This window comes from Paroedura picta, chromosome 1, assembly GCF_049243985.1.
Source record: "Paroedura picta isolate Pp20150507F chromosome 1, Ppicta_v3.0, whole genome shotgun sequence".
Lineage (NCBI taxonomy): Eukaryota > Metazoa > Chordata > Lepidosauria > Squamata > Gekkonidae > Paroedura > Paroedura picta.
Window position 1 is genome coordinate 168,318,020 of NC_135369.1, and position 26,675 is coordinate 168,344,694.

The 26,675-nt window shown below is 53.5% G+C and overlaps 1 protein-coding gene and 1 long non-coding RNA gene across 4 annotated transcripts in view; one reads left to right on the forward strand and one right to left on the reverse strand.

The window, feature by feature from the left end:
• Positions 1 to 7,838, forward strand: part of LOC143824258 (uncharacterized) — a 48,716-nt gene extending 40,878 nt beyond the window's left edge. The window contains exons 2-3 of one of the 2 annotated variants that reach the window (XR_013226741.1): positions 1,823 to 1,908; positions 7,458 to 7,838. This is a non-coding gene — a long non-coding RNA (uncharacterized LOC143824258). Of the gene's footprint in view, positions 1 to 1,822; positions 1,909 to 2,600; positions 2,735 to 7,457 lie in introns of those variants that run through there. The other variant, XR_013226740.1, reaches the window with a different exon arrangement.
• Positions 2,691 to 25,434, reverse strand: OSR1 (odd-skipped related transcription factor 1). Of its 2 annotated transcripts, none has more exons than XM_077311314.1 (3): positions 25,304 to 25,434; positions 10,991 to 11,666; positions 2,691 to 3,888 (listed from the first exon to the last, which is right to left on the reverse strand). In XM_077311314.1, the coding sequence occupies exons 2-3, from the start codon at positions 11,635 to 11,637 to the stop codon at positions 3,753 to 3,755; spliced, it is 783 nt and encodes a 260-aa protein (XP_077167429.1). In that variant the 5' UTR covers positions 11,638 to 11,666; positions 25,304 to 25,434; the 3' UTR covers positions 2,691 to 3,752. The 2 variants fall into 2 exon arrangements, with proteins under 2 accessions (XP_077167429.1, XP_077167437.1); XM_077311322.1 differs by lacking the exon at positions 25,304 to 25,434 and adding an exon at positions 13,067 to 13,147.
• Positions 25,435 to 26,675: the final 1,241 nt, after the last annotated feature.

Here is a 26,675-nt window from a genome sequence, read left to right on the forward strand (position 1 = left end):
AACATGCCCTGCGGAACCGTCTAAGGTCCTGCAGGGTCCTGATTCCTTTTGAGGTCATGGCTCACTTTGTCTGTGAGGAAGATCAGCCTCTTCAGGGGTGTCTCCTCTCCCCAACCCATGCCAATGTCCTTTGCCACAAGCCCTTCTGGAACCAGGGTGTCTTAACCATTAATCCTCCCCCCCCCCGTGCTGGATTCCCCAAAATCAAGCCCCAGAAAGCCCAGTATTGTTCTTTTAAAGAAGAAGAAGAGGTGGTTCTTATATGCCGCTTTTCTCTACCCGAAGGAGTCTCAAAGCGGCTTGCATTCACTTTCCCTTTCCTCTCCCCACAACAGACACCCTGTGAGGTGGGTGAGGCTGAGAGAGCCCTGATATTACTGAAGAAGAAGAGGTGGTTCTTATATGCCGCTTTTCTCTACCCGAAGGAGTCTCAAAGCGGCATGCATTCACCTTCCCTTTCCTCTCCCCACAACAGACACCCTGTGAGGTGGGTGAGGCTCAGAGAGCCCTGATATCCCTGCTCAGTCAGAACAGCTTTATCAGGGCTGTGGCAAGCCCAAGGATAATTCTGGGCACTCACTCCATTCCTAGAATTCCCACCATCTCTGGGATTTTCATGATCTGCTACTTGTTTTGAATCCCGGCCAGTGAGATGCTCTTGAGAGGAGTCACTGCTTGCTTTTTCTTTGCCAGTAATGGAGAAAGCCTCGCCCCACAACTTCGACTGCCCTTTGCCCCTTCTTTATAGGGTACTTATTTTTGTTATGCTTTAAATAATGCCTTTTATTTCTACCGGCTGTGATATGGATGGCCCAGGCTAGCCTGATCTTGTCTGATCTCGGAAGCTATGCTGGGAGTCCTTCAAGTAACACCAGGGTTGTGACGGGAGGCCAGGCAATGGCCAGCCACCTCTGAACCTCTCCAGCCTTGCAGACATTATGGGATCCCTGTAAGTCCGCTGGGACTCGAGGGCAAAAGAATCAAAATATTACCAGCCTTTTTACATTTCATGGAAAACCCATTTGAGCCACCTTTTTATCTCTACCTCCCCAATTCAATGAAAAAAACAGATAGCTTAGGCATGGGCCACAACTCTTTGGACACTTAAGTGAGAATAAACCTGACTGGACAAAGCAGGACTTACTTCTGTTCTCAACCTTTTTTACCATTGAGAACCCCCTGAAACATTCCTCAGGCTTTGAGAAACCCCAGAAGTGGTGCAATCATGCAGAATATGGTTGGGAAGCAGAGCTGGGTACACAGCCACCTGAGGCCCCTCCCCTTCCCACCCCCTCCAGGCCCATCATTGGCCACTTTGGGAAGGGAGGGCGGGTCAACATGACCATATATGGTCATATCATCTGATAAATGTTTAACAATTTTTTTAAATATGTAGAAAATTCATACATCCCACCCATTTGGGAAACCCTTTCTGGGCCATCAAGAAACCCCAGGCATACACGCTTAGGTGAAGCAAACATTCCTAAGCAGTTCTACTGTGAGTCCTTGTCCGGTCTCTCGTGGGCCTTACTTCCAGGAACGTGTTGTGTTTTTAGGATTGCACTGTACAAAAGCCTACAAAGTATGGCACACAGATGAACATCAACCTTGTGACCAAAGCTGGATTTCATGTTCGTAAAAATGGGACGACATGGATTACTTGGAAGGTTTCTGAGAAGTGTGGCATTTTATAGATGATCCCCAAATCTCTCTCTGCCCCTTTCCAGACCCACAACCAGTATGTATCATTTTATTTTCATCAACTTTGATTGTTGATTGAAATCCAGTTGATAGATCTCCTTGCATGGCTGTTTGTTCACAGGGTGCTTGCATGGTATTCAGAAGTCACGTCGCTCTCAGAGTTACCAAATGCTAGGATCTACACTGATGGTTCTATGAGAGGGCCAGGTGAGTCATTTCACATGATAATCCTGGGCTCATTCTGCACACATAGGATAATGCACTTTCAATGCACTTTGGCAGCTGGTTTTTCCTGTGCAGAACAGGATAATCTACTTCTAGAGTGCATTGAAAGTACATTATCTATTGTGTGCGGAATAGGTCCAGGTCTTAAAATAATGTTGTCCTCCAGAAGACATCACAGAACACATTTCTCTGGTATGTCATTCAGTTACTGGAGCATCCCAATATGACTGTATGGATGAATGAGCCAATAAGAACAACCCTCGAGTACAGTGAATGCAGACCACTGTCTAGTAACAGGGGTTATCCGCATTTACATTCAAACTTTTTAGTGACTGAAGTGTTACACACTGGTTTTTTTAAAGGGTTCGGTACCGATAGGACTGTGTCTATGTGCAACAGACACACCTGGCTGCTGTGTTACAATTTCCTCTACAACCAACTTTCTCCCTTTTAAAAAAATGTGAAATAAACCCTTCGCTATGAAACTGGTTAATGTCCCCTCTTAATTTTGCAGTGGCTTTTTGCAGTCCTGCGCATTGACGCTGCAGAAAGTCCTACCATATTCAATTTCAAGAATTCTTAGGAATACAACCTTAATTAGATAACTCATCTTGTTTTAAAAAAATGTTTTTATGATTAACAAATGTTAAAAGTAGCTCTTCTCACACCTACAGCTGCGGATTACATTTTCGGAAAGTGACGCAGCACCAGGATGTCACAATTTAAAGTTCAGGCAGAGAGTGGAAACATTACCCGACGAAGACTTGCCTGTAAAATACCGATTTATTTTAATACTTAAAAAAAAACACACACAAATAAATCCAGTGATAAATGTTCATTATCAAGAATCAGCATAAAGTGCCACTTAGCAAGAACTTTAACCAAAACAAAACAAAACAAAACAAAAAACCACATATTGGAATGTCTCAATTCTTTACACTGCTTAGGAAACAAAACAACTTCAGATAAAGCTCTCAGGTTGAGATTTGTCACCCTGCCCCGGGAATCCACTCATTCCCCCCCCAAAAAAAAATCAGGGCAGACACTCACTTGGAAGTACCATTAAAGCCACCCTGCACTCACAGTCACTTTGATTTATTGCTGATGAGCCCTCCCTTCACCCTTCCCACCTTGGGTTTTTTTTGTTTTTGTTTAAATAAAGCCACATAATACAAACCACCTCTCAAGGCACCAGAGCACAAACAAACAAGCAAACAGAATCACCAGGGGGCTTGCCGAAGTGCACACAAAGGGCACTTCCCCACGGAAGACTGAAGAGGCACTGAGATTTGCAGTCAGCCCCAGGATCTGTGCTTGGGAGAATTGTTCAGGCCGTTGTCTTTTTTTAAAAAGGCAGAATGCATTCAGCGGACTTCCCGTCTGTCTCAGCAGTGCCCACAGGTCAAAGCCGGGTTTTCGTTAACGATCTTCTATAAAAAAAATTGTCTCATCTGAAGTGTATAAGCTTTTAAACTGACGCGCACAGAAGGATAAAACTTTTTTTTTAAAAAAAAATTAAAAGCGATACTTTCAGAAGCGAGTTGGGAGCTGTTTGCGTCTTACCGACGGGAGGTTGCTCTCCGACGCTTGAGCACCACCTTTTGATAGGAAGTTTATCAAAGCGATGCTGGATTTTACACTCGGAAGGAAACCAATGTTATTGCTCAAGGTGTGGGAAAGCCGGCTGTATTTTGTGTGCATTCGGTTCTTTAAAAAAAAGAACACAGAAATTAAATTAACGTTCAGCGTGTCCCCCCTTTGTCTTCGGTCTGAATTTGACCTCAAAAAGTCAGAAAGGGGAATGAAGTCCTGGGGAGCTGGAAGCTTTAGCATTTGATTTTGGAGGGCTTGAGCTCTTTGACTTGTGTGTGGAGCGTCTTGTGAACAGCGAGAGTCCTGGACTGGCAAAACCCTTTCCCGCATTCTTGACACTTAAACGGCTTCTCTTTCGAGTGGATATATCTGGAGAGAGAAAACAAGAGAGACGTATTTATGAAAAAGTGGCCGTGTGGCCTTCCTGCTTTAAAATGGCTCAGAAGAAGGGGGAGGGGGTGTCAAAGGGCCAATGGAAATCCCTCCAATGGAAGCCTTGAGACTTGAAAAGCAAAATGTATAATAGCAATAAATTTAGACGGGGAATAACATTGGTGTCGTGGTTGCCAGCCTCCAGGTAGTAGGATGAAGACCCCCCCCCCATAATTGCATAGCATCTCCAAATGACAGAGATCAATTCCCCTGGAGAGAACAGCTTCTTTGAAGGGCTACTGTCCAGCATTATGCCCAACTGAGGTCCTTCTCCTCCTTTCCCCCAGGCCCCACTGCTGAATAGCTGGGAATTTCCCCAACAAGAGCTGATGATCCTATTGAGCAGGGGTAGTCCATGGACTACAATTCCCATGAGCCCCTGCTAGCAAACGCTGGCAGGGGCTCGTGGGAATTGTAGTCCATGGACATCTGGAGGGCCGCAGTTTGACTACCCCTGCTATTGAGGATACTTTCAACCCACGCCGTGCTCCTGTAGCTTCAGTATCTACAAGTCTCTTGTACACACCACTTGCTGTGTTCCATGTGCAAAGCAAGGTGCACTTGGGCTGAATCCTTCTTTTAAGCAATTGGGCTGCAGGAGAGTTCAAAGGCACCAGCAGAGCTTTTCTGTGCCCACAGAAGAGAGCTGGGTGGAAACTCTCAGCTGCAAGCACGCACAATCGTACAGCATTATGACCGGGCTGAGTTCCTTGCCCAGACTGCACTTTTCTTAGAAGGGTGCAAAGGCAAGTGGTGGTACAACCTTGTCCTCTTACGATACTGTGACCTGTGTCCGTACGATAGGGAACAATGTCTCCAGAGTCCAGTCAATTACTGCTCACATTTTGGTGAGATATGATCAAAATGGATGCTGGCCAGAGCACGATAAAACTAAAAGAAGCAGTGCAGGATCGAAAGACGTTGGGACTGCTAAGCCGTAGGATTGCCAAGAGTCAAACACAACTGAATGGTTAACATCATCAAATTGAAGAGCACCCACATAAGGACCAGAGATCTCTGCAAATTACCCTTGGGCTGCTTCTTTTTTTAAACTTCTAGTCCATTCAACCTTTTGGGGTACAGAGTCAGAAAACCCTGGTCTAGAGAGCCATTTTAAAGCGCTCTGGAGAGATACAGCCTTTCACGGTCATTTCTGAAAGCCTGGAGGATATTCACCTCACCACAGAAAGACATGTTCTTGGGGGTCGGCAAATACCTTGGGAGCCAAAAGCATTAGACATTATTGCAAGAGGTTTCCTGTTAAAATTCATGCAACCTTGTGTTACATTTTCTAATAGCTTATGTTCAAAGCATAGTTCTGTTTATTTCAATCTTTTTTTTTTAATTGTAGCTTTGTCAAATGCTTCTTCTATATCAGGGGTAGTCAAACTGCAGCCCTCCAGATGTCCATGGATTACAATTCCCATGAGCCCCTGCCAGCATTTGCGCTGACACGTGTATCACCGTCCTTCCATTTGCTGACAAGGGATCATGGGAATTGTAGTCCATGGACATCTGGAGGGCCGCAGTTTGACTACCCCTGTATTATTCATTATAGAAAGGATGAGGCGTGTTTATACCAAGAGAAACATTCTCCCTCCGTGGCCCAGTGTTTTTGTTTTCGTCCAAGGTCTGGATGAAATTGTACTGCAAAATGCGATTCCTTTTGCCGCCACAAAAATAAGGACTTTGTGACAACTGTTCTACCCCAAGGTACATCAGGGATTTGGCTTGGGAGAGAAACATCTCCCAAATGCCATGTCCCTTTTTGGTTACAGGTTTGATTTTAAGTCCTGCTGATCTCCGCAGGATCGTCCCGAGAGCCCATGCTCGCTCGGGAATAAATTTAAAAGGGGCTTACTCCAAGGGAGAGATTAATAAATCCACGAAATCAAGTGGTTAGTGGTCATAGAATCATAGAATCATAGAATCCTAGAGTTGGAAGGGACCTCATGGGTCATCTAGTCCAACCCCCTGCACTATGCAGGACACTCACACAACCCTATCGCTCATCCACTGTAACCTGCCACCCCTTTGCCTTCACAGAATCAGCCTCTCCGTCAGATGGCCATCCAGCCTCTGTTTAAAAATTTCCAAAGATGGAGAACCCACCACCTCCCGAGGAAGCCTGTTCCACTGAGAAACCCCCCCTGTCAGGAACTTCTTCCGGATATTTAGACAGAATTTCTTTTGAATTAATTTCATCCCAATGGTTCTGGTCCGTCCCTCTGGAGCAAGAGAGAACCACTCTGCTCCATGCTCTATATGGCAGCCTTTTAAATACTTGAAGATGGCTACAAGATCCCCTCTCAGTCCTTGTATCCCAATCCACCATTTCAGCCTTGGACTCTCCAGGTACCCCTCTCCGCCTCTGTACAGACCGAAGAATCATTGTGAACGTGCAGCTTGACTTAAATAAACACACTGTTCCTGAAGCCTGTGGTAGGGCAGTCTATAAATTAAATAACTAAAACGCAAATCCTATGGGATTCATTGTTGGTGGGTTTCGGAAAGTTCCTTAGAAGTTCACTCATGCTTTATTGCTCACCATCATTGTCAGCAAGTAAAAGTGGGAGGGCGGGAGGGGGGGTGGGAGGTACCCATGGAAACAAAAGGCCTGAAACCTCAATACTCAACTAATAGGAAACAGAAGGCACCTCTTAATGTTCCTAATTTAGTACCTTGTACATATTTACTGGTGTGATGCCAGCTTAACTGTCAAGGCTCCCCCCAAGAGGACTCTGGGAATTATTGTTGTTGTTTTTTATTTATTGAACTTATATCCTGCCACTTTCTGAAAACTCACGGTGGCTGAAAACATAACTCCCCCATGAAATCCCCCACATAAAACTTCTTATATCCAGGGCTCTAAGCCCCCTGTAGCCACAGAAGACTGGCAGCCTAAAAAAATCCCTCCCCCAGAGCAGACCTCCCTCAGGGTGGGAGTGCAGATGTACAACTGAGTCCAAGGAGGGACTGTGATATTCCTAGGAAGGGCACTAGCCTCAACCAAAGGCCTGGCGGAAGAGCTTCGTTTTGCAGGCCCTGTGGAACTTTGATAGCTCCATCAGGGCCCTCAGCTCTCCAGGGAGCACATTCCACCAGGTTATAATTTTTCCCCCGAGGGTGCTGAGAATTCACTGCCAGTTTCTTGGTAGAGAGCCATGACTTGGAAATAGGCATGCAAATCCTGGAGGATGAGCATTGTTATAGCTTGCGCTTATCCATGTGGACATCACTAGAGAGCAAGCACACGGAAACCTATGGGAAAAAAGAGGATTCAGTAGCCAAGGATTGAACCAGGATTTGGTATTGATCTGTCAAAATTCATAATACCTTCAGCAATCTTTGTCCAAGTGTGAACGTTTAAAGGATAGATTCCAGTGGGGAGCTGTTTGGGTCTGAAGTGGCACAACAAAAATTGAGTCCAATAGCACCTTTTAAGACCAACAAAGATTTATTCAAGGTGTGTGCTTTCAAAATAAATCTATTTTTGTTGTTCAAAGGATAAGCTATCATCTTTTCCTGAACTATACTTCCTGATGTGCCAAACATGAATATTTCCTATGCACTATGAAGAGGTATGAATATAGATGCACAAGACCCAGGTGGGATTTGTGCTCTTTTAGTTCAACACAGAACTGGGGTACATGGCTGCCGTGCTCCGACACACTAGAAGAAGAAGAAGAAGAAGAAGAAGAAGAAGAAGAAGAAGAAGAAGAAGAAGAAGAAGAAGAAGAAGAAGAAGAAGAAGAAGAAGAAGAAGTTGGTTCTTATATGCTGCTTTTCTCTACTCGAAGGAGTCTCAAAGTGGCTTACAATCGCCTTCCCTTTCCTCTCCCCACAACAGATACCGGGTGAGGGAGGTGAGGCTGAAAGAGCCCTGATATCACTGCTCGGTAAGAACAGCTTTATCACTGCTGTGGTGAGCCCAAGGTCACCCAGCATGTGGGGGAGCACAGAATCGAACCCGGTTTAGAAGTCCGCACTCCTAACCACTACACCAAACTAGGAAGCCAGCCCCATGGAATTTGCAGGAAAGCAGGACTGAAAAGAAATTTGCTCCACCTTGGACTGAACTACAGATCCCTGGCACTACCTGAGTTATAATGAGAGGGATCTCCCGTCTGGTTCAAGCCTTGGTGCAAACTCACTTTGAATACTTAATCACTCCAGACATATTGCACATATATGCAATATATGCACAGTAAATAACCAAGTATGGTCAGTTCGGCCTCCAGGAACCAGCTATCAGTATCAGATTTATATGGCACAAAGTAAAGGAATCTGACTACATGCTGGGGCACATTCTCAGATAATCAGCTTGGTGTAGTGGTTAGGAGTGCGGACTTCTAATCTGGAGAACCAGGTTTGATTCCACGTTCCCCCACATACAGCCAGCTGGGTGACCTTGGGCTCGCCACAGCACTGATAAAACTGTTTCAATCAAGCAGTGATATCAGGGCTCTCTCAGCCTCACCCACCTCACAGGGTGCATGTTGTGGGGAGAGGAAGAGAAGGCGAATGCAAGCCTCTTTGAGACTCTTTGGGGTAGAGAAAAGTGACATATAAGAACCAACTCTTCTTCTTCATCATCATTGTTGCCCTGTCATGGGCAATTCAGACTTTTTCAGAGCCAACAATATGAAGCTGGCAGAGCTTTACTCATCAGTATATCCACGCACAACATGGTCCCCGTTGGCCCTTCAAATTGCTTCATGGGCTTAACGTAACGTTGTGGTAATTCTGTGCCCCTTACACTGGGGGACTGAGGGAGGGATACATTGGGTATTGGTCACTGGGAATGGATCCTCTCCCACACCCACCTCCTGCCCCCCTGGCAGCGTTTCCCTGCCCTGAGTACACCCCAAAAAGCCAAATGTGATGCGAGGAAGACTTCTGGTCTTTCACACAGAGAACAAAACCGTTCTATCTGCTTCCACCCAGATAGATGCCTGTTGAAAATTGGGTCTGGTGTATAACAACCAATAATCGCACACTGCAGATCCAGGAAACATAAAGGCATTTGACTTAAGATGTTTTTTACCCCCTGGTTGAAAAAAGAATGTTTATATTTCTATTCTATGTATAACTGCTTGTTACTATATCAGCTCCTTGACTTTTTAACCATTCAGAAACCCCTGAAACAGTCCTCAGACTTTGAGAAACCCCAGAATTGGCTTGATCATGCAGAATGTGGTTAGGAAGCAGAGCTGTGGACACGCCCACCTGGGGCCCCTCCCATTCCCACCCTCTCCAGGCCCATCATTGGCCATTTTTTTTGGGGGGGGGGAGGTCAGCATAACCATATACGGTCATATCATCCAATAAACCCAATAAATATTCAACAAATTTAAAATATATATAAACAATTAATTAAGGACCGGCTGGACAGATACTTATCCTGGGCTTTAGGCTGATCTTGCATTGAGCAGGGGGTTGGACTAGATGGCCTGCAGTTTCCCTTCCAATTCTAGGATTCTGACAAGGCTGACAAGAAACCCCAGGGTTTCACGAAACCCTGGTTGAGAAACCCTGTACTATATTGACCTCTGGTGAAGATCTTATCGATCAAAACGTGTTTTTGTACTTAAGGTGTGCAAGTTTTGCTGACATGTGTGACCTCTAGGGAAAATAAGAGTTCCCTTTTTATGGTTTTTAATTAATTAAGAATTAATTACTTCAAGTTCTGTTTATTTAAGATATATTTTGATCCTTTGGTACCCCTCAACCTCTTTGGTTCTCAACATAGCTACCCGCCAAAGCTCAGCATCTCCTTTGCATGCACCAGGAGGTTCAATCCCTGGCACCCATAGTTTTAAAAAGGATCTCTAGGGGACCTATCTGTCAGACCAGACAATACTCACCTGGCTAGAGTTTCACTCAATATAAGGCAGCTGCATGTGCAAGTTGACCTTTCACAAAGGTCATTACTAGCTGTGCACAATTTTGGAAAACAGTACTGGCGGTGGAACATACCCTATTACGGAATATTTAACTCAGGCCCCCCTGATGTTTTTGAGCCTGAGGCCACCTTTGGAATTAAAATGTTTGCCACCACATGGCTGGGCAGGAGCCAGCCACAAAATGGCCGCTGCAGCTTACCTTCAGTAAGATCTTTGTGCTGAGGCGGCAGCCGTTGCCCAAGCAACGTATTTAACAATCTGCACAGCCAATCAGATCTCCAGGGGCAAAAGCTTCCTTTGTTGCTGTCCACTTTCCAACAACACTGGATGGGCACCAGGAAAGGCAAGCGCCCCACTGGGGATCCCTGGTTGAAAAGTTTTACTCTTGGGTTTTTTGGCTGTAAGCAAGTTAAAGAAACCGGAAGAGAACATCATAGAAGCCTCAATCGGGGCCATGGCCTTCTCTGTCCTGGCCCCCACCTGGTGGAATGAGCTCCCGGAGGAGATCAGGGCCCTGACGGAGCTTAAACAGTTCTGCAGGGCCTGCAAAAGGGAGCTCCTCCATCAGGCATCGGGTCAAGACCAGGTGACCAGCAACATCTACAGGGCCCCCTGCTCCCTCCCTCCCAGAAATCTACCCATGCATTCTGCTCTGGACCTGTTTACCTCTGTTACAGTTTAATGTTAATAATGTTAATATTATTATTACTATGAAAAACTAAGTTCCATGCACTGTTTTCTGCATTTTATGGAAACCTCCCTGAGCTTCAGGGCAGCACGTAAATCGATAAATCGATAAATCTCCAGATAAATCGATAAATCTACCTCACACCAAGGAGAAAAGGGAACAGCTCTGACTCACAAGGATGAAAGCCCATTGCATTTCCTTTTGGCAAGGAGGTGGCAGGTTACAGTGGATGAGCAACAGGGTTGTGGGTGTCCTGCATAGTGCAGGGGGTTGCACTTGAGGACCCATGAGGTTCTTTCCAACTCTATGATTCTATGATTCTAAGTCATTCAAGCCGTAGACGGCGGGCCTATCGGAAGCTACGTTGTACGCTATGACTGCCATGCACACGATTTTGTCACTCCGACAGGCCTTGCCGCGAACTCAGCAAAAGCACGGACGTTACCTGTGATCTCTCAAGTGATCCTGTCTCCTGAAGGCCTTGTGGCAAATGTCACAGGTGTACGGCCTTTCATCCGTGTGGGTTCTTTCGTGAATCAAAAGGTTATAGGACTTGGTGAAGTGTCTGCCGCAAAATTTGCACACAAATTCCTTCTTGGTTTTGGAAGGTAACCTCCCGCGGGTGGGCTTCTTCTCGGGAGAAAGCTTGGTCACCTCCAGCAAGGAGCCCAAAGCCGGCGAGGAGCCTTGGCCGTCGATCTGTCCGAGTTTCGAAGGGTCCTCTTGGGTGGCGGCCACGGCAAGGTTGGCAAAATCAAACCTGGGCTTGGCTTTCAGCGGCATGCCTGCGGCCTCTTGCTTGGGATGAATGACGTGTGGGAAGAGAGGGAAGGCCGGTAGCTGAAACCTGGCATCCACCAGGCTGGCCATGCCGGGCACTTTGGAGAAGGACGAGCGGGGCAGATGCATGGCCGGGTAGCCCAGGGTCCACTGGTGGAGGTGAACGGCGTGCAGGGCACTGAAGCCGTAGAGGTTGGGGAGGTGGTCCGAAGGCACTGCTGGAAGGCCATTGAAGGCTTGCAGGAAGGAGTAGTTGGTGAGCTGCAGGGAAGGGTGGATGGGCACTGGCGCGGGCAGAGTCTTACTACCCATGGCGGCGAAGAAGCTTGAGCAGAGGGGGCCTGCGGGAAAGAAACAGAAGATTCCTGGGCTAAGAACAGATTTATTTATTCATTTATTCGTATTTATATACCGCCCTCCCTGAAGGCTCAGGGCGGTTTACATAGAACTGAAAACTGTACATGGAACCATACACATAATGACCATAACATTAATATTATTAACTGATGATAACAAGGTAACAGTATAACATTAAACAATAGTAATACAAACAGGTCCAGGAATCTCGGTGGGTTTCTAGGAGGGGGGGGCAGGGGCCCTGCAATGTTGTTGACTGTGCCTGGCCTCAGCCAAATGCCTGGTGGAAGACACAGAAAGACACAGAATCCTAGAGCTGGACTGGGCCAGACAGGCCATCTAGTCCAGCCCCCTGCTCAATGCAGGATCAGCCTCAAGCATCAAGGATAAATATCTGTCCAGCCGCTGCTTGAAGACTGCCAGTGAGGGGGAGCTCCCCACCTCCTTAGGCAGCTCATTCCACTGCTGAACTACTCTGACCATTCTGCACATAGTTTAAACCCATGGCTGCTGGTCCTGTCTTTTGCTGCCAGCAGGAACTGTTGTCATGATGAGGTTCGGTACCCACAAAGGAGACCTTCCTACTGTTCCCATTTACAGTTCACTGAAACCTGACGTGGGAACAGACGGAAAATGAGCAATTGAAATGTGGGGACTTAGGGATGCCAGCCTTTTGGCAGGACCTGGGGATCCCCTGGAATTACAGCTCAGCTCCGGGCGACAGTGATCAGTTCCCCAAAAGAAAATGTCTGCTTTGGAGGGAGGACTCCGTAGCATCATGCTCCACCCAATCCCACCCACTCCCGGCTCCATCCCCAAAGTCTCCAGGTATTTCCCAACCCAGAGCTGGCAACCGTAGGTGAAGGACTGGCTGGGGAACCCCGCACTAGCTTCTGCTCTCTGAAAGGCATCCCTGCTTTTTCATTGGCTCTTTAATTTCTCAGGCAGCCAATGGGCGTTCTCTCTCTCTCTCTCTCTCTCTCTCTCTCTCTCTCTCTGAGCTGCAGCATGGAAAGAGCAGATTCAGAGCCACGTTTCTCGCGAGAACTCAAGAACACACGGGATTTGAAACCGGCTGCTTTGGCTTGCGGCCGCCTGCAGCCACCTCCACCTTGACCTCCAGTTTGCCCTGGGAAAACAGAGGCTGCAGGTTAAGAGCCTCGCAGCCTTCAAGACCTTGCCCCGGCGGAGGGGCTTCCTTCCCCCGCGACAAGAAAGGGGAGGACTGAGTTAGAATTTTCTTGGGGGAAGGAGGAGCCGGTCGGAACCCCGGCGGGAGCCGCCAACCTAAAAGGGACCTGGAGGCGACTTGATCACATGCTTCCCCCCCCCAATAAGGTTAGGAGGGGAGCTCTTCGGCTCAGCGGGAGCCGAGATTTCTGACCTCTGCCTGGTTGACGTCGGTGTCAAAAGTGCAGCGGGGTGGCTGCAACCGTGTCGGCCTTCTGCCGCAAGCATCTGCCCCGTTCTGCACGCAGCACATCGCCTTCAACCTTATGGGAGGTTAGGCAGTTAAAGGGGTGGAGTGTTGTAACAATTAGGAGGCGCAGGGTTGGTTTGTGCTTAGATGTGTGTGGGGAGGGGTTTTAAGTTTTTAACAGGTGCTATTCTGCTTCTCCTAACTGGCGAATGGACTCTTACTGTCCCTTTCCTTAGATCCGAATTAGACCTCGTGGCATTTCTCCTCCTCCTGGTTCTGCATTTGGCGAGGACCCACCCACCCCCGCTGGACCAGGGAGTTTATTTGTCATGAAGCTCTCTCCTCCTTGCCCCTGAAGAAGTGAGTGGAGTCGAAGCCAGGAAAGCTCATAAGGGAATGAAATGTTGCAAATTCTTCAAGCACATGCATCCCTGTGCATCCTTTCACCAAGCCCAAGAAATGTCCCTCGTTCCCTTTGGAGCCAAAGTGAAAAAGCAGCTCGGTTCGGACAGGTCTAAATGCCCTCTGCACTACCTTGCACTATAATACGGGAGGGGGGGGGAGCAGAGAAATCTCTGAAGAAACGCACTATATTTGTCCTCAGTGACCAGTTAGACAAAGACTTAGAACGTTTGCAGCATCTTTTTTTTTAAGTCCTGTGAAGGGCTAGTTAAACTGCGGCCCTCCAGATGTCCATGGAATGCTGGCAGGGGCTCATGGGAATTGTAGTCCATGGACCTCTGGAGGGCCGCAGTTTGACTACCCCTGGGCTAGAGTGCTGGGGCACCTGGGAGAGTCTAGGGGGCTTCAGCCCGCCTGGCTCTTCCACTGAAATAAAAAGGTTTAGTTTTCTGTGGGGTCGTGTGCTTGATGCATGGTGCATCCAAAAGAGGATTGGGGCTAGCTATTCATATAACTGATTTTTGCCTCAGAGGTTTACCATTTCTCCCACCTAGTCTCTACCAATGCTTAACCTGTCCTGCACACGGGCAAACACAAGTCAACATAGAAAGCCTAATTTTGCTGTCGGAGACAAGCTGCTAGTTTCAGAGGGGAGCCCTGCTGGTCTGCATAGGAATAGCTCAATCCGAGTCCCCCAGAAAAAGAGGAGTAGAAGAGTTGGGGTTTGTACTCTGCCTTTCACTCCCCAGAGGAACCTCAACGCGGCTTACAAATGCCCCCCCTCTCCCCACAACAGATGTCCTGTGTGGCAGGTGGGGCTGAGAGAGCCCAGAGAGAAAGAGCAGGGGTAGTCAAACTGCAGCCCTCCAGATGTCCATGGACTACAATTCCCATGAGCCCCTGCCAGCATTCGCAGGCATGGGAATTGTAGTCCATGGACATCTGGGGGGGGGGCACAGTTTGACTAGCCCGGGTCAAGAGAGTTGGATTTTGAAAAGCTGCAAAAGGAGTTTGAACAAGGGGTGTGTGTATGTGTGGGGGGGATGATCACACAACGTCTTCGAGGCCCCAAAGCAGCAAAAGGCGCGGAAAGGGGGGACGGGGGTCTCCGGGGAGGGGCGAGGAGCAAGCGGGTCCCCCCCCCGGCCCCAGGGCTGCCCCGCGCCCACCTTCTCCCGCCGCCTGCCGCAACCCGGCCTGCCGAGCGGAGGAATGGCGCAGCCCCCAGGAATGCCTTCGCGCTGACCCAGAATAAACGAGGCTGACATTTCGCCCGGATTTGCCTTTTCTAATTGGACAAATTTGGGATCGCGCTCGATGAAAACGCAGCAGCCGCAGGCCCGGCGAGGCGTCCTAAACCCCCCTCCCCCCTCTCTCCGCCTTAACTCGTTCAGCGCCGGCGAAGAGCGGCCAAAGCGGAGCAGGCCGCTTTGCCCCAAATCTCCCTCTCGCTATCCCTTAGACTCGCAGGGGTAGTCAAACTGCGGGCCTCTAGATGTCCATGGACTACAATTCCCATGAGCCCCTGCCAGCTTTTGCTGGAGGACATCTGGAGGCCCGCAGTTTGACTACCCCTGCCTTCGAGAGAGATCCAGAGTGAGAGCGAGCCTGGCTCCCAGCCAGAAACGGAGCCCCTCCACGGCCGCCCTTCCCCCAGGCCTCCTGCCCCGGGCTGAGCCGAAGCGCGTTTACACGGGAGCTCAGCCTCCGGAGCGCAGTCGGCGTCGGGGCCGGAGCCGCCCGAGGCTGGGCCGGCCACGCGAAATCGACGGGTCCAGTTGCCGTCTTCTGGCGAAGCGGAAGGGCCCGGCGGGGACTGGCCTCCTAAGGAAGCCGCTTCCAGTCCCCGCGTGAGCGCGGTCACCTTGGCCTGGGCCGGTTCGAATCGGGCGGCGTGTGCGCCGCGAAGTGAAAGGAGCCAAGATCCGCCGCGTGGCCGCTTTCACTTTCCCCTGCGCGCGCTCCAGGGGGCCACCGGCCTCTCTTCCAGGTCTGGGAGGGAGGGGGGCTTAGGGCAAGGTCTTTGGCCTGTTCCCCCACCCCACCCCCCATCTCGGCCTCCCCCTCTGTCTGTCGTGGATTCTGGGGAGGGCTCCTCGCGTCCCAGCCAGGAAGGCAGCCGCGATCCTGCCTCCCGGGGCTTTTTCGAAATCCCACGCAAGCCTCGCATCACAGACAACGACCCCCTCCCCGCACACGCTCCGGCACGGGAGGGTCTGGGCTCCCCGCGCCTTTCCAAGCGCGCGATTCTTGGCAGGGCTCCCCCCCCCAAGCCCCCTTTTCCACCTCTTCGGACGCGGGACCCGATCCTCGGCAAAAGGAAACCGCAGCGCTTTGCACGCGACTCCCCACGGGGGACGAGTCCAGGGGCTTCGCTTCCCTTTTCCAGGACGGAGTGTCTCTGTCCTCCCCCCCCCCCCCCACACACACACACACCACCACGCTGCGAGGAATCCGGATCCCGTTTCTGGTTTGGCACCGGCCGTGCCACGCCGGAAGGGCTGCCTTGGACTGCCGAGGTGGCTTTTTTGAACAGGCGGCCGGATGATTCGAACCTGTATTCGACTTGGAATGGGTGTCGCCTCACGCACCCCTTCTTTGACCCACTCCGGCAGAGGCCTCCTCTGTGCTCCGGATCCCGCGCTTGGGAAAGCGGCCTGGCTCCGAACAAAGGGCAAAGAGGCGGCGGGGAGCGCGGCAGGCAGGCAGGCAGACGGGCCAGGCCGCTCCAGAGCTGTCGGAGACCCCCTTGGGCGGCCCGGCTGGGCTTCGGCTCAGCGGCGGCGGGTCCCCGGTGGGACATCAAAGGCGAGAATCCCGCAAGGTCGGCGGGGACCCGCCAGAAAGAGCCGGCTGTTTATTTCGGTGTCACCTCCGCCGTTCCCTTCTGTTTCATGTCAACAGATCTTTATCAACAGATTTCTTTCTCTCTCCGCGTTTAATGAGAGAAGCCTGGGAGTCCTCAGAGCCACTCCGCGCTCCCACCTTCCCCCGCCCCCGCTGCAATGAAACCAGAGGTCCCCCGTGAGTTTGGGAGGGGAACACCCCAAGTCTCAAGAATCGCTAGGTATACTGAACGAATAACTTCTGGGCCGGCAGTCTGGCAGAGATATTATTATTATTATATTACTACTACTACTAGTAGTAGTAGTAGTAGTAGTAGTGGTAGTGGTAGTGGTAGTGGTAGGGCTACTGCTAAATCCTACCACTAAGGCTATTCCGGTGGGCAGCTGCGTTGGTCTGAAGTAGGGGAACAAAATTTGTGTCCTGTGGCAACTTTAAGACCAACCAAGCGTAATTCAAGGAAGGCGGGAACTTTCTTGTGTCTGAGGAAGAAATAGTAGATGCTGCTTTTCTCTCCCCGAAGGAGTCCCAAAGCGGCTTACAGTAGAACAGCAGGAGTAGTAGCCGAAGAAAACGTGCGCCCAGTGGCCCCTTGAAGTTTTGCTCAAGGGGGGAGCTTTCGTGTTTCCGAAGAAGGGTGTCTGTCCAGGAAAGCTGCCACCTTGAAGAAAACTTGGCTACTGTTCCCGTTGTTATTATGAATTACCATCACAGGAGAAAGGAAACGGCTGAGCTCCTTACTTTATTGGGAAGTTTATTGGGATGAAGAGTCCAGGAAAGGGGCAGGGGCAAGATGGGGCAAGATCCCGCAAAAGGGGGGTCCTTCTGTCCATGGCTGGCAACTCACTTCAATCCTTGGGGCAAAAGGATGGTGATGAAGACAAAGAGTTGGTTGTTATATCCCGCTTTTCGCTACCCGAAATAGTCTCAAAGCGGCTGATAATCGCCCTCTCTGTCCTCCCCCCCCCCACAAAAGTTCCCCTGTGAGGAAGGTGGGGCTGAGAGAGCTCTGAGAGAACTGTGACTGGCCCAAAGTCACCCAGCTGGCTGCATAGGGAAGAGCGGGGAATCAAATCAGCTCTCCAGATTAGAGGCGGCAGCTCTTAACCCCAACCCCACGCTGCCTCTCTTTGGGGGCTCTAGTCTAGTCCCCAAACCGTGGCTCCGCTGCTGCTCAAAGTGTGGCTGGACTCCTGCAATCTTTGGGGCAGGGCTGAACCCTGCCAGCGAGGCACCGGACGCCTCTTCCCTTTCAAGCCCGCCTCAGAGTGTCCCACAGATTCTGCGGAGTGCCCCCCCCAGCTGCCCCAAACTGCCTGGACAGAGCGCCCCTCAGTGGGGCCAGGCGCCGAGCGGAAGAGCCCCAAAGCCCCGGCCCCGAGGAGCCTGCCGTCAGGGGCTGTGAAGAGGGGCAAATAAGGCTGCGCTATTCGCTGGCATCAAGTCCCACGCATTTCCAGGGACCTCCTAAACAAGGGGGAGACCTGCCAGGCGAGTCGGGAAATCTCTCTTGGGGTAATTTCAGGCTCCTTCAAAGGGCCACCCTTTGCAGCTGGAGTTTCCTGCGCGGAACAGGAAAATCTGACTCGCAAACAAGTGCTGAAGCGCATGGGAAGCGGGTGCGAAATTAGCTTGGGATTTTAGTAGCCTCCGGAGCCAATTTGGTGGCTCCTTTTGAAGACCGACAGGCTGGCAAGGCCTGCCAATACAATCCGAAGGCATCTGCTTTGCCATGTAGTTCCAGGAGGAGGGCCAGCCAGGCAACCAAGCCGGCCTACGAGGGTTTACTCAGAAGGAGGCACTGCTTTGTGTAAGGCACCATCCCAGGGATTAGAGCTGTCTGCCTTTCAGGTGCCCCCAGGAAGACTCCCAGACTCCTGTTTCAGCTCCATAGTATTGACTTCTGTTGCAGACTAGCTTTGCAGGCCCGTAGGCTTCTGCCCTTCACTCGGCTATAAAAAGGAAGTCAGTTGAACTACAGGCGTTTTCGCTCTCTCCCACGCCACCCCCTCCCCGCAAATGGTACATGCAGTCCAGGGCTGCGCGCATAAAACGTTTACACACCCTGGATGATGCACTTTAAATGCACTTTAAATGTAGGTTGTCCTGGGTCATTCCACCGATCCTTGGATAATGCACTTTCGATGCACTTTAAATATGGATTGTCCTAGCTCATTCCACACACCCTGGATCATGCACTTTTGATGCACTTTAAATATGGTTTGTTCTAGCTCATTCCACACACCCTGGATGATGCACTTTAAATGCACTTTAAATGTAGGTTGTCCTAGCTCATTCCATAAACCCTGGATCATGCACTTTCGATGTACTTTAAATATGGTTTGTCCTAGCTCATTCCACACACCCTGGATCATGCACTTTCGATGCACCTAAAAGCGGGTTTTCCTGGTTCGCCCAGGAAAAGCTGCCAAAGCACATTGAAAGGGCATTATCCGACAGGTGCAGAATGAGCTCCTTGGATTCATTAGGGCCTGCTCTCAAGAGACCCCCTCCGTGTAAACCGAAGCAAAGGATCCAAATCGGTGTCTTCCTCCCAAACATCCTTCCATTCCCTGTCACCTTTTCGACAAACTTCCAAACAGATCTGCCTATCAGGGGGATGAGAACGCAAATCAAGCAAGTGGAATATAAATAATCCTTTTAAGGGAGGAAGGAATAGTAAATTGGATTTGAAGTGTCCTTATACATTCAGTCTAGGCACACTCCAGTTCCGGTGGAAATTTCCTTCCCCCCCCCCCAGCGGTCCTCTACGTGCCGCGTTTAACCTGGGTCCAAGTCGAGCTGGTTGACTTAACCAACAGCTATTGGTAGAAACATCTGGAAACGGAGCAATCCCCCCCCCTACTCACACACACATACAAATTGCTTAGGTGCAGATCAAATTACACCTCTTTGAGAGGAGGGGCCGAGGCTCCTGGGGGGGGAATCAGCGGGCTCCCAGGGCCCTTCCCTGATTTCCCCACCTTTCCTTTTAAAGGAAACTACAGGTTGTAAATGCATTCCAACCAGGTCGCTCCCACGTCGATCAATTCCAGATAAATATATTCCGGTCCAGGCGGCCAAGGAAAGCAAAAACGGTGAGATCCTGTCCAGATTCCGAATACTCATTGAGGAGGAAGAAAAGGAGAGGGAGGGGGGAAACCCACCAAGATTGATTCTCCTATTCCCTTATCTATTTTTAATTTTAAAGGCCCTTCCTGCCCGGCACTGATCTCAGGTCCCGCGATCATTGCTTTCGGCCTATCATAAGGCGACCTTTTTTTTTGGGGGGGGGGAGAAGGGGGTGACACGTTTCCAATTTGCCTGGCGAAGAACCCAAGGCGCGCACCCTCCCGTCCACCTTACCCCGCCTGCAGGGGATCCTTTGCACCTGTCCACCTGCTGGCCCGGCCCTGCCAGCACCCTGGCCGCCCCTTACCCCGCACCCGCACGCCGCCAGAAACGCAGGGGGGAGCGAGAGCCGGCCTGATCCTGCCATCTGAGTCTGTCGACGCAGAATCAATTCCCGCTGGTCCGCCCAGCCCACAACGGGAAGCATGTGCGCCAAGAACAGTCCTCGGGCCCCGAGGAACCGGGTGGCGCTGGGGAAGGAAGAAGGGGACCCAAGGGACGTCCAGGCGACGTGTCGCGAGGCTGGCCTCCTTGCGGGAAGACGAGGCAGACGCGGCCCACGCGATTTTATTATTTTTGCGGGGCGGGGAGGGAGAATAGCCGGTGGAGAATCCAAGCTGAGCTTCGGCTCTCCAAAACTGGCCCCCCGCCCCGAAATCTCGTTCGAGTCTAAACTTGCGGCTGAATTCGAATCGAGCTGCGCTTTCCCGCTCCACGGTTGAGACCCCCAGGAGGCTTTGCTGGGCGCTAAGGCGTTTCTGGACTCGAACCCAGCTGGATCGGCCCCAGGGGCGCTCGCTTGCGACAAGTGAAATCGGCGCAGCGGGAGAGGAGAGGGCTGCGCGGGGTCCCAGTGGCAGCCAGTTCCGCCGGCCTCCAGGCGCGCAATCCGGCTCTGGCGCCGAGGGCAGATCGATGGGCTGTTTCGGGGACAGGGGGCTGTCGATCTCTTTGGCCCCCTGGGGTGAACCTCTTGCCCCAGCGAGCTCGGCTGCGGCCAGCGCTTTCCTCCTGCTCCCTGTCGGCCCAAAACGAAGGGGGGCAACGAATCTCCCCGTCCGCCCCGTCCATATTACGGCCGTCTTTCGGGGATTTTTCTGTCTGAATTCTCAAGGCGCCCATAATGGCCTTTGCTCGCCCCCCCCCCCCTCTTCCTTTTCTCCCTCTATTTTTTAAAGGCTGCAGATGAATAGCTCGACTCCTAAATCATGAACGGGGGCTCCTAAATCATGAACGGGGGGGGGTCCCCCCCACACACTTCGGATTGGTTCCGAGTGCAGCAGTGGGCGAAGTGGCGGAGCTGGCTGGCTTTCCCGATGGCAAAGGCGTCGGGGGCGCATGGAAGGCGGCGGCCTCCCCCGAGGGGAAGGGTCAGCGGGAGGCAAACGCACAAGAGGCTCATCTCTATTGGCAGGCACTGTTTTTTTGGGAGGGGAGGGCTAATTTCTGTAAATCGGGCGTCGCCCTTCGTTGGCGCTCAGCATCTACTCGACGGCACTTTTTCAAACCCCAAATGCCTCGGATCCCACCGGCCTCGTCTTAAGGGACGATATATCATCGTGGCCGCCTCGGAAGGGATTGTGCCCTTTGGGGGGCCTGCTCGGAAATCCACCTCCCGGGTTCCGACGTGTTCCGACGGGCCGCGTTTCCAAGGAGGGACCCCTAAGCAAAAGCCGCCTGGCCCCTTCGAGGGAAGGCCAAGCGAAAGAGCGCCCCGGGAGTAGCGGGGGCGGATTCTCCCGACAGCTCCTTAAACAGGGTGCCAAAAAAGAGGGAGTGGGGGATGAAAGGTCCCGAGAGCTGCCTCGCTGGGTTGTGTTTTGTTGGGTGGCCTTCCTAAAAAGAACGACGGGGTCAACCTCCCCTCCCCCGGCAATCCTACACAGGGTTCCCCCAAACCAACTCCAACGAAATTCACACCGGAATGACTCTGCCTAGGGTAGCGCCGTATTTAGGGTTGGAAGCTTCTTTGAAACAGAAGTTCGATCCGCAGCAAATCGCAAGCGACGCTATTCGCCTCCTTGCCCTATGAAGCTCCATCTGGCCCTTCATTGCCGTATAAAAGGAAACCCCCCCCCACCAGCACCACCCCCACCACCCCCTGCCCTTTTTGGCACCCCGCCACTCTGTCCTGAGACCGCTTTGCATGCTCCTCGGGGCGGGAGGTGACCCTGGCCGCCCCTCCGCCGCTTGGGCCTTGCGAGCGCTTGCAAGAAAGCGAGAATCGCTCCGAAGCCGCCGCGAGAGTGTTGAGGAGCGCGGCTTCCCCCGGAGCCGCCTCTGCCGCCAACGCCCGGGCCCCGGGCAGGGCCTTCCGAAAGGCCTCGCTTGCAGGCGGCGGCGGCGGCGGAGAGGAAACGGAGCGCGGCCTTGTACCTGCGCGCAGGAAACAAAACAGGAAAGGGCACCGGGGCCGGCCCGGGAGAGGCGGCTCCGTCGGGGCTGGGAAGGGGCTTGGCGCGGCACCCCCTCCTCGGCGGCTGGGAGGGAGAGAGCGGAGGGAGCCTTCATTGCGGCCCCTAACGAGAGCTGGGCGGGCTCCAGAGGCGCTGCTCGGGGGGAGGGGAAGGAGAGGGGGCGCCCTCCCCCCCCCGAAATCATTCACGTGTTATCGAGCGATCGGTGCTGACAAGCCAGGCGGCCTCCCTCGGGGTTGTTTGCACACACCGGCGCAACCCTTGCCCTCCCCCCGCCACCTCTCCTTCCCCGACCGCTCGAGGCGTCGGCTAAAGGCTCACGGGATCGGGATCCCCACACGCCCAGCCCCGGGAAAGAAAGGCCCTACAGAAATAGGTCCGTTTCCAAACGCAACCCGCGTTCGGGGCCCGGTTGGAGTTTTTGCTGCGCGAAAGGAAGACGGCGAGAAAAGGGGGTGCCAAGGATTTGGGGCGGCGTCTCTGCCTGCAAGGGGAGAAGGGGAGAGACTGGGCCGATTCCAGAAACCTGCAGCTATATGGCAAAACAAATCGGATCTAACAGCCCCGCGGGGAAACCCTGCCTGTGTCGAAATGGAAAGCGAATTTAGACCCGCGGAAGGCCGCGCTAAACGGAGCGGCGAGGGTGGAAATGTCAAATGTGGAGGCCGAGTTGTCGGAGCCGAGTTTTTAAAAGAACAAGGTCTCTCACTCTCCCGTCCTTTCGATAGGGCTGGCCGGCCTCGGGCACGGCTGCGTCCCTTGCAAAAACCCTCTCGCTCTCTCTGTTCCACGTCCCTTGGGTAATGCCCCTTGAATGCCCTTTAGAAGGAGATTTTCCTGGGTTGCGGAGGAAAACCCAGCGGCAGAAGCACATTGAATGCGCATTAGCCAACGTGTGTAGGATTTGCCCATCATCTGTGAGAATGTTCAGAGGAAACAGAAAGCTCTGGGAGCCCTCGGTGGCTTTTGGGCTTGCTTCTGCCGCCTTCTCGGACAGGCCTTGGGAAAAGCGGCTTACAAATGTCCTACGTAAACAACGACAGTAAGGCTTGAAGGACTTTTGGTGAAATTGACATGCGGAAGAAGAAGAAGAAGAAGAAGAAGAAGAAGAAGAAGAAGAAGAAGAAGAAGAAGAAGAAGAAGACTTTGACGTGGGAGGACAGGACTAGAAAGAGGCAGGGTTGGGAACCCCCCAGAAAGGATGGGGCGACTTTCCCCGACTCCCGAGAAAGGCCAGGGCTGCATCCTGCGGGACCCTTCTTGGCACCGGGATGCTAAAACATGCCTGGCACATATCGCCCCGCATTCATCCACACAACAAAATCGGCCTTCGGGTCGAGGCTGTGAAGAGACCCCCCCACCACCACCACCACCCGCGGGGCATGAAGAGTCGTGCTGCCGGGAGTCCCATCCTGCGCGTGTTTACTCGCGAGCAAGACCCGCTGTTCCATGGGCTTGGATTTGAAAAGCAGCCCGCGGTTGGCCTGGCCGAGCATAGCCCGTAGCCAACTGCAAGGTACAGAAAAGACACCCCCCCCCCCCCAATAAAAAACCCATAAGAAAGGCCCCCTCTGGAAATTACTACACCGACATCTACACAAACACACGAATACACACAGAGGTGACAATGTCGCCCTCGTCGGAACAGCACGGCATCCAAAATAGGCCCCCTGCCTCGGTGGGTTTGAGCGACAGGTCTAATGCTCACATTTTGGACCGGCCCCTCGCCAAGGTCTGTTCTGTCGAATTAAATCATTTCAGTGCCGGGAGAAGGACGGGGCTGCATCGCTCCTGGCAAACATGGTGCTTTTTCTACACGCCAATTGGGGAGTGGGAGGAGGGAAGTATTTAGACACACACAAGTACATCTGCCCCCCTCAGAGACTGAACCCAGAGGCCCAACTGTGACAGGGATGCAAAAGTCTTTAGGAGAGATCAACTGGAAACGGATCTCAGAGAGAAGCCCGAGGATTGAAGGACAACCAAGTTTCTCCACCCCAATCCGAATCAACGTGGCCGGCCGCCGCCTAGAATCGGGTTCTGGGCTAGGGAAAACCGATTTCAACGGCGTCGTCTCAAAGGAAGAAGAGGAGCGTGAAGAAGCTCCGGTAGGCCTCGCGGATCTTCACGAAGGACCTCTCGACCGCTGAAATCGACACTCCTTCCCCGTTTAGACGCATGTTTTGTTTTCCCCCCAGCCAAACCGAATCAGCTTCTAAAACTTCCTTTCTGTTGCACCCGCGTCGACACACAGCAGGGAATCAATCTTGGTTGGTCACAAAGGTGCTTCCGGACTCTGATTTGATCGTGCCACTTCAGACTAACACGGCGACCCACTTGAGCCGCATCAGGGAGAGTTCTGGCCACACAAAGGCTCCGAACGGACCGGCCCTCGTTTTGCAGAACAGCGGAGCGATTCGGGTCGGCCCCACGCTACACCTGCGCCCTGGCCGGACCGTCTCCCCCGCGCTGGACCCGGACAGGCGCCTTTCGCCTCTGCCGCCCTCCTCCCTCCCCGCTTCTCCCACGAGTCGGCCTGGTCGGCGGAAGAGGGAGCGAGCGCAGCCGCCTTCCCAGGGCTCCGGACTGGCGGGGTGGCGGAGCTCCCGGGGTCCGTCCCCGTTCAAAAGGGCTAGCTTGAAAGGGGAAAGAAGCCGCTTGGCTCCCAATTGTCCCTCCGAGCCTCTCACTTGGGGAGGGAGTGGGGGGTAGCGAACTCACTTCGGAGTGAAGACGCATCGGATCCGGAGGCCGCGTTCTACCCTGGACTCTGGACTTTGGTTTCATCCCCAACGTTGGTTGCTACGGTATGGGGGGTGGGGTGGGGTGGGGGGAGACTCCAAAGCTGCCCCCCAGCAAAAGGTGGTTTTGGGGAAGCATTGGAGTGCCGTCTCCCCAAACCCACATTTATCCCTATATGCAGAGGCCCCCTGACCCTAAGTATGCACAGACAGAAGATGCCATCAGGTCACTTGGCTTGATCCCCCCTCCCCAAAAAAGGATGGGGTGCTCCACCCCTCCCCCCGCGCCCGCGCCCGTTCTCGTGGCCTTTGCGCCCTTTCCGCGGCCCCCGGACCCTCCCAGCGCCCGGCCGGCCCTTCAGCTCCCGTGGAAGCGCGGGGGAAGGCAGGCGGGCGAGGCGGAGAAGGGCGGCCGAGCTGGGGCAGGCGTCCCGGGGCGTCCCTCCCCGCGGGGCTCCTCCGGGCTGCCTCGGTGGCGGCGCGCCCGTTGCGCCTGCCTGGCCGGAGCCCGTCCGGGAGAGGGACCCCTCCGGCGGCCGGCCCGAGAGGCGCTTTCGCTCGGATGCCGGGAAGGGACGGGGCGGTCGGGGCCCAGGAGGGAGAGCGGAGGGCGCTGCGGGGCCGGCCGTGGGCTGGGCCAGGGGGAGAGGCGCAGCGATATTTACCTAGTCGCGATCTCTGCTCCGCAGAAGGCCGACGGTCCCCGATCCTGCTGGGCGACGCCGCGCTGGGCCGGGCCGGGCCGTGGGCGCCGTCGGTGGGGCTTGGGGCGAGGGCAGGGGGCGGGGTGGGGCAGGCCGAGACGCGGGCGCCGGAGCCGGGAGTCCGGGGGACGGGCGCCCCTTCTTTCCCCCGCCGGGCAGGGAGGCTGCAGGCGAGGAGGCGCCTGGCGGCAGGAGAGCTCCGACTGAACGGAGCCCTTCCCGCGGCCGCCTCCTTATTTCAACCCCCTGCCTGCCCCCTCTCCCCTCGCCTTCCCCACCCCCGGGCATGCGCACTGAGGCGGGGAGGGGAGGGGAGGGAGAGAGAGAGCAAGAAAGTTTCGCGCCGGGAAGCTCCGGCTTCTGGACGCTCGCTCGGCTCCCGGCTGGCCAGCCCGGCCCGCCCTCCTCCCCGCCCCTCGGGGGACGGAGCCCTGGCGGGGGACCCCCCCTCGGAGTATCCCTCCCTCCCCCCCACCCCGATCTCCGGGGAAGAGAGGCGATCCCGGCTTGGGATCTTGCCGGCTTGGGATCTTGCCTCCGAGGGGCACTTTGCAAGTGACGGCGCGGGGGGGGGGGGAGATGCCGGGCGACTGGCTCAGCCCGGGCGGTGTGCTTGGGTTGACTCGGACTACTCGCGAGTAAATCAGCGGCATGTTGGGACCTCTGGGAGCCCCCTGGAATAACCTTTCCGGCCTTCCCTGCGATCTCCGAGGGGCTCCACGCCTCCCTCCAGCGCAGCCCCGAGGGGACGCGCCAAGGCTCGGATCCGCAGTCGCCCTGCCTCGGATCGCGCTGCCGCTGTTGACGCGGGTTCCCCGCGGGTTGGGCACCGACCCCTTGGAGGTCGGCTCGATTCCCCTCCGAACAGCCCGCTGTCCGGCTCCCTTAAACAAGCAAACAAAGCAAAACCACCTCCACCTTTTGCGGAGGTCGGCAGCCTATGGTGTGTCTGGAAAAGTGGACCCCATGAGGATCTGCGCAGGATCCTGAGATCCCGAATGCGGGCTGGAGGAGAGGACCTTGGCCAGCGCCCTCCTGCGCAAATTCTGCTCGTCCTGATCCGGGGGACGATCCTTCCTACAGGACCTCGGCGCGAGCGTCGCCCGCCTGTAGGCAGCCTCTCCGTTCCCGGAGTCCGTGCGGGGAACCCAGTTTCTTTGCGAACAAACACCCTGCGGGCCGCCCCTTCTCCGAAGTTAATGGCCGGGATCGGGGCCGCCAATCGCGATGGGCAGGGTATAGGCAGCCCCACATCCCTTCCCTGCGCTGCCCCAGAGCCAGAGGCGCCCCGACGGACTGTATCACGGACCTTATCACTTCCCTACCGGCTCCC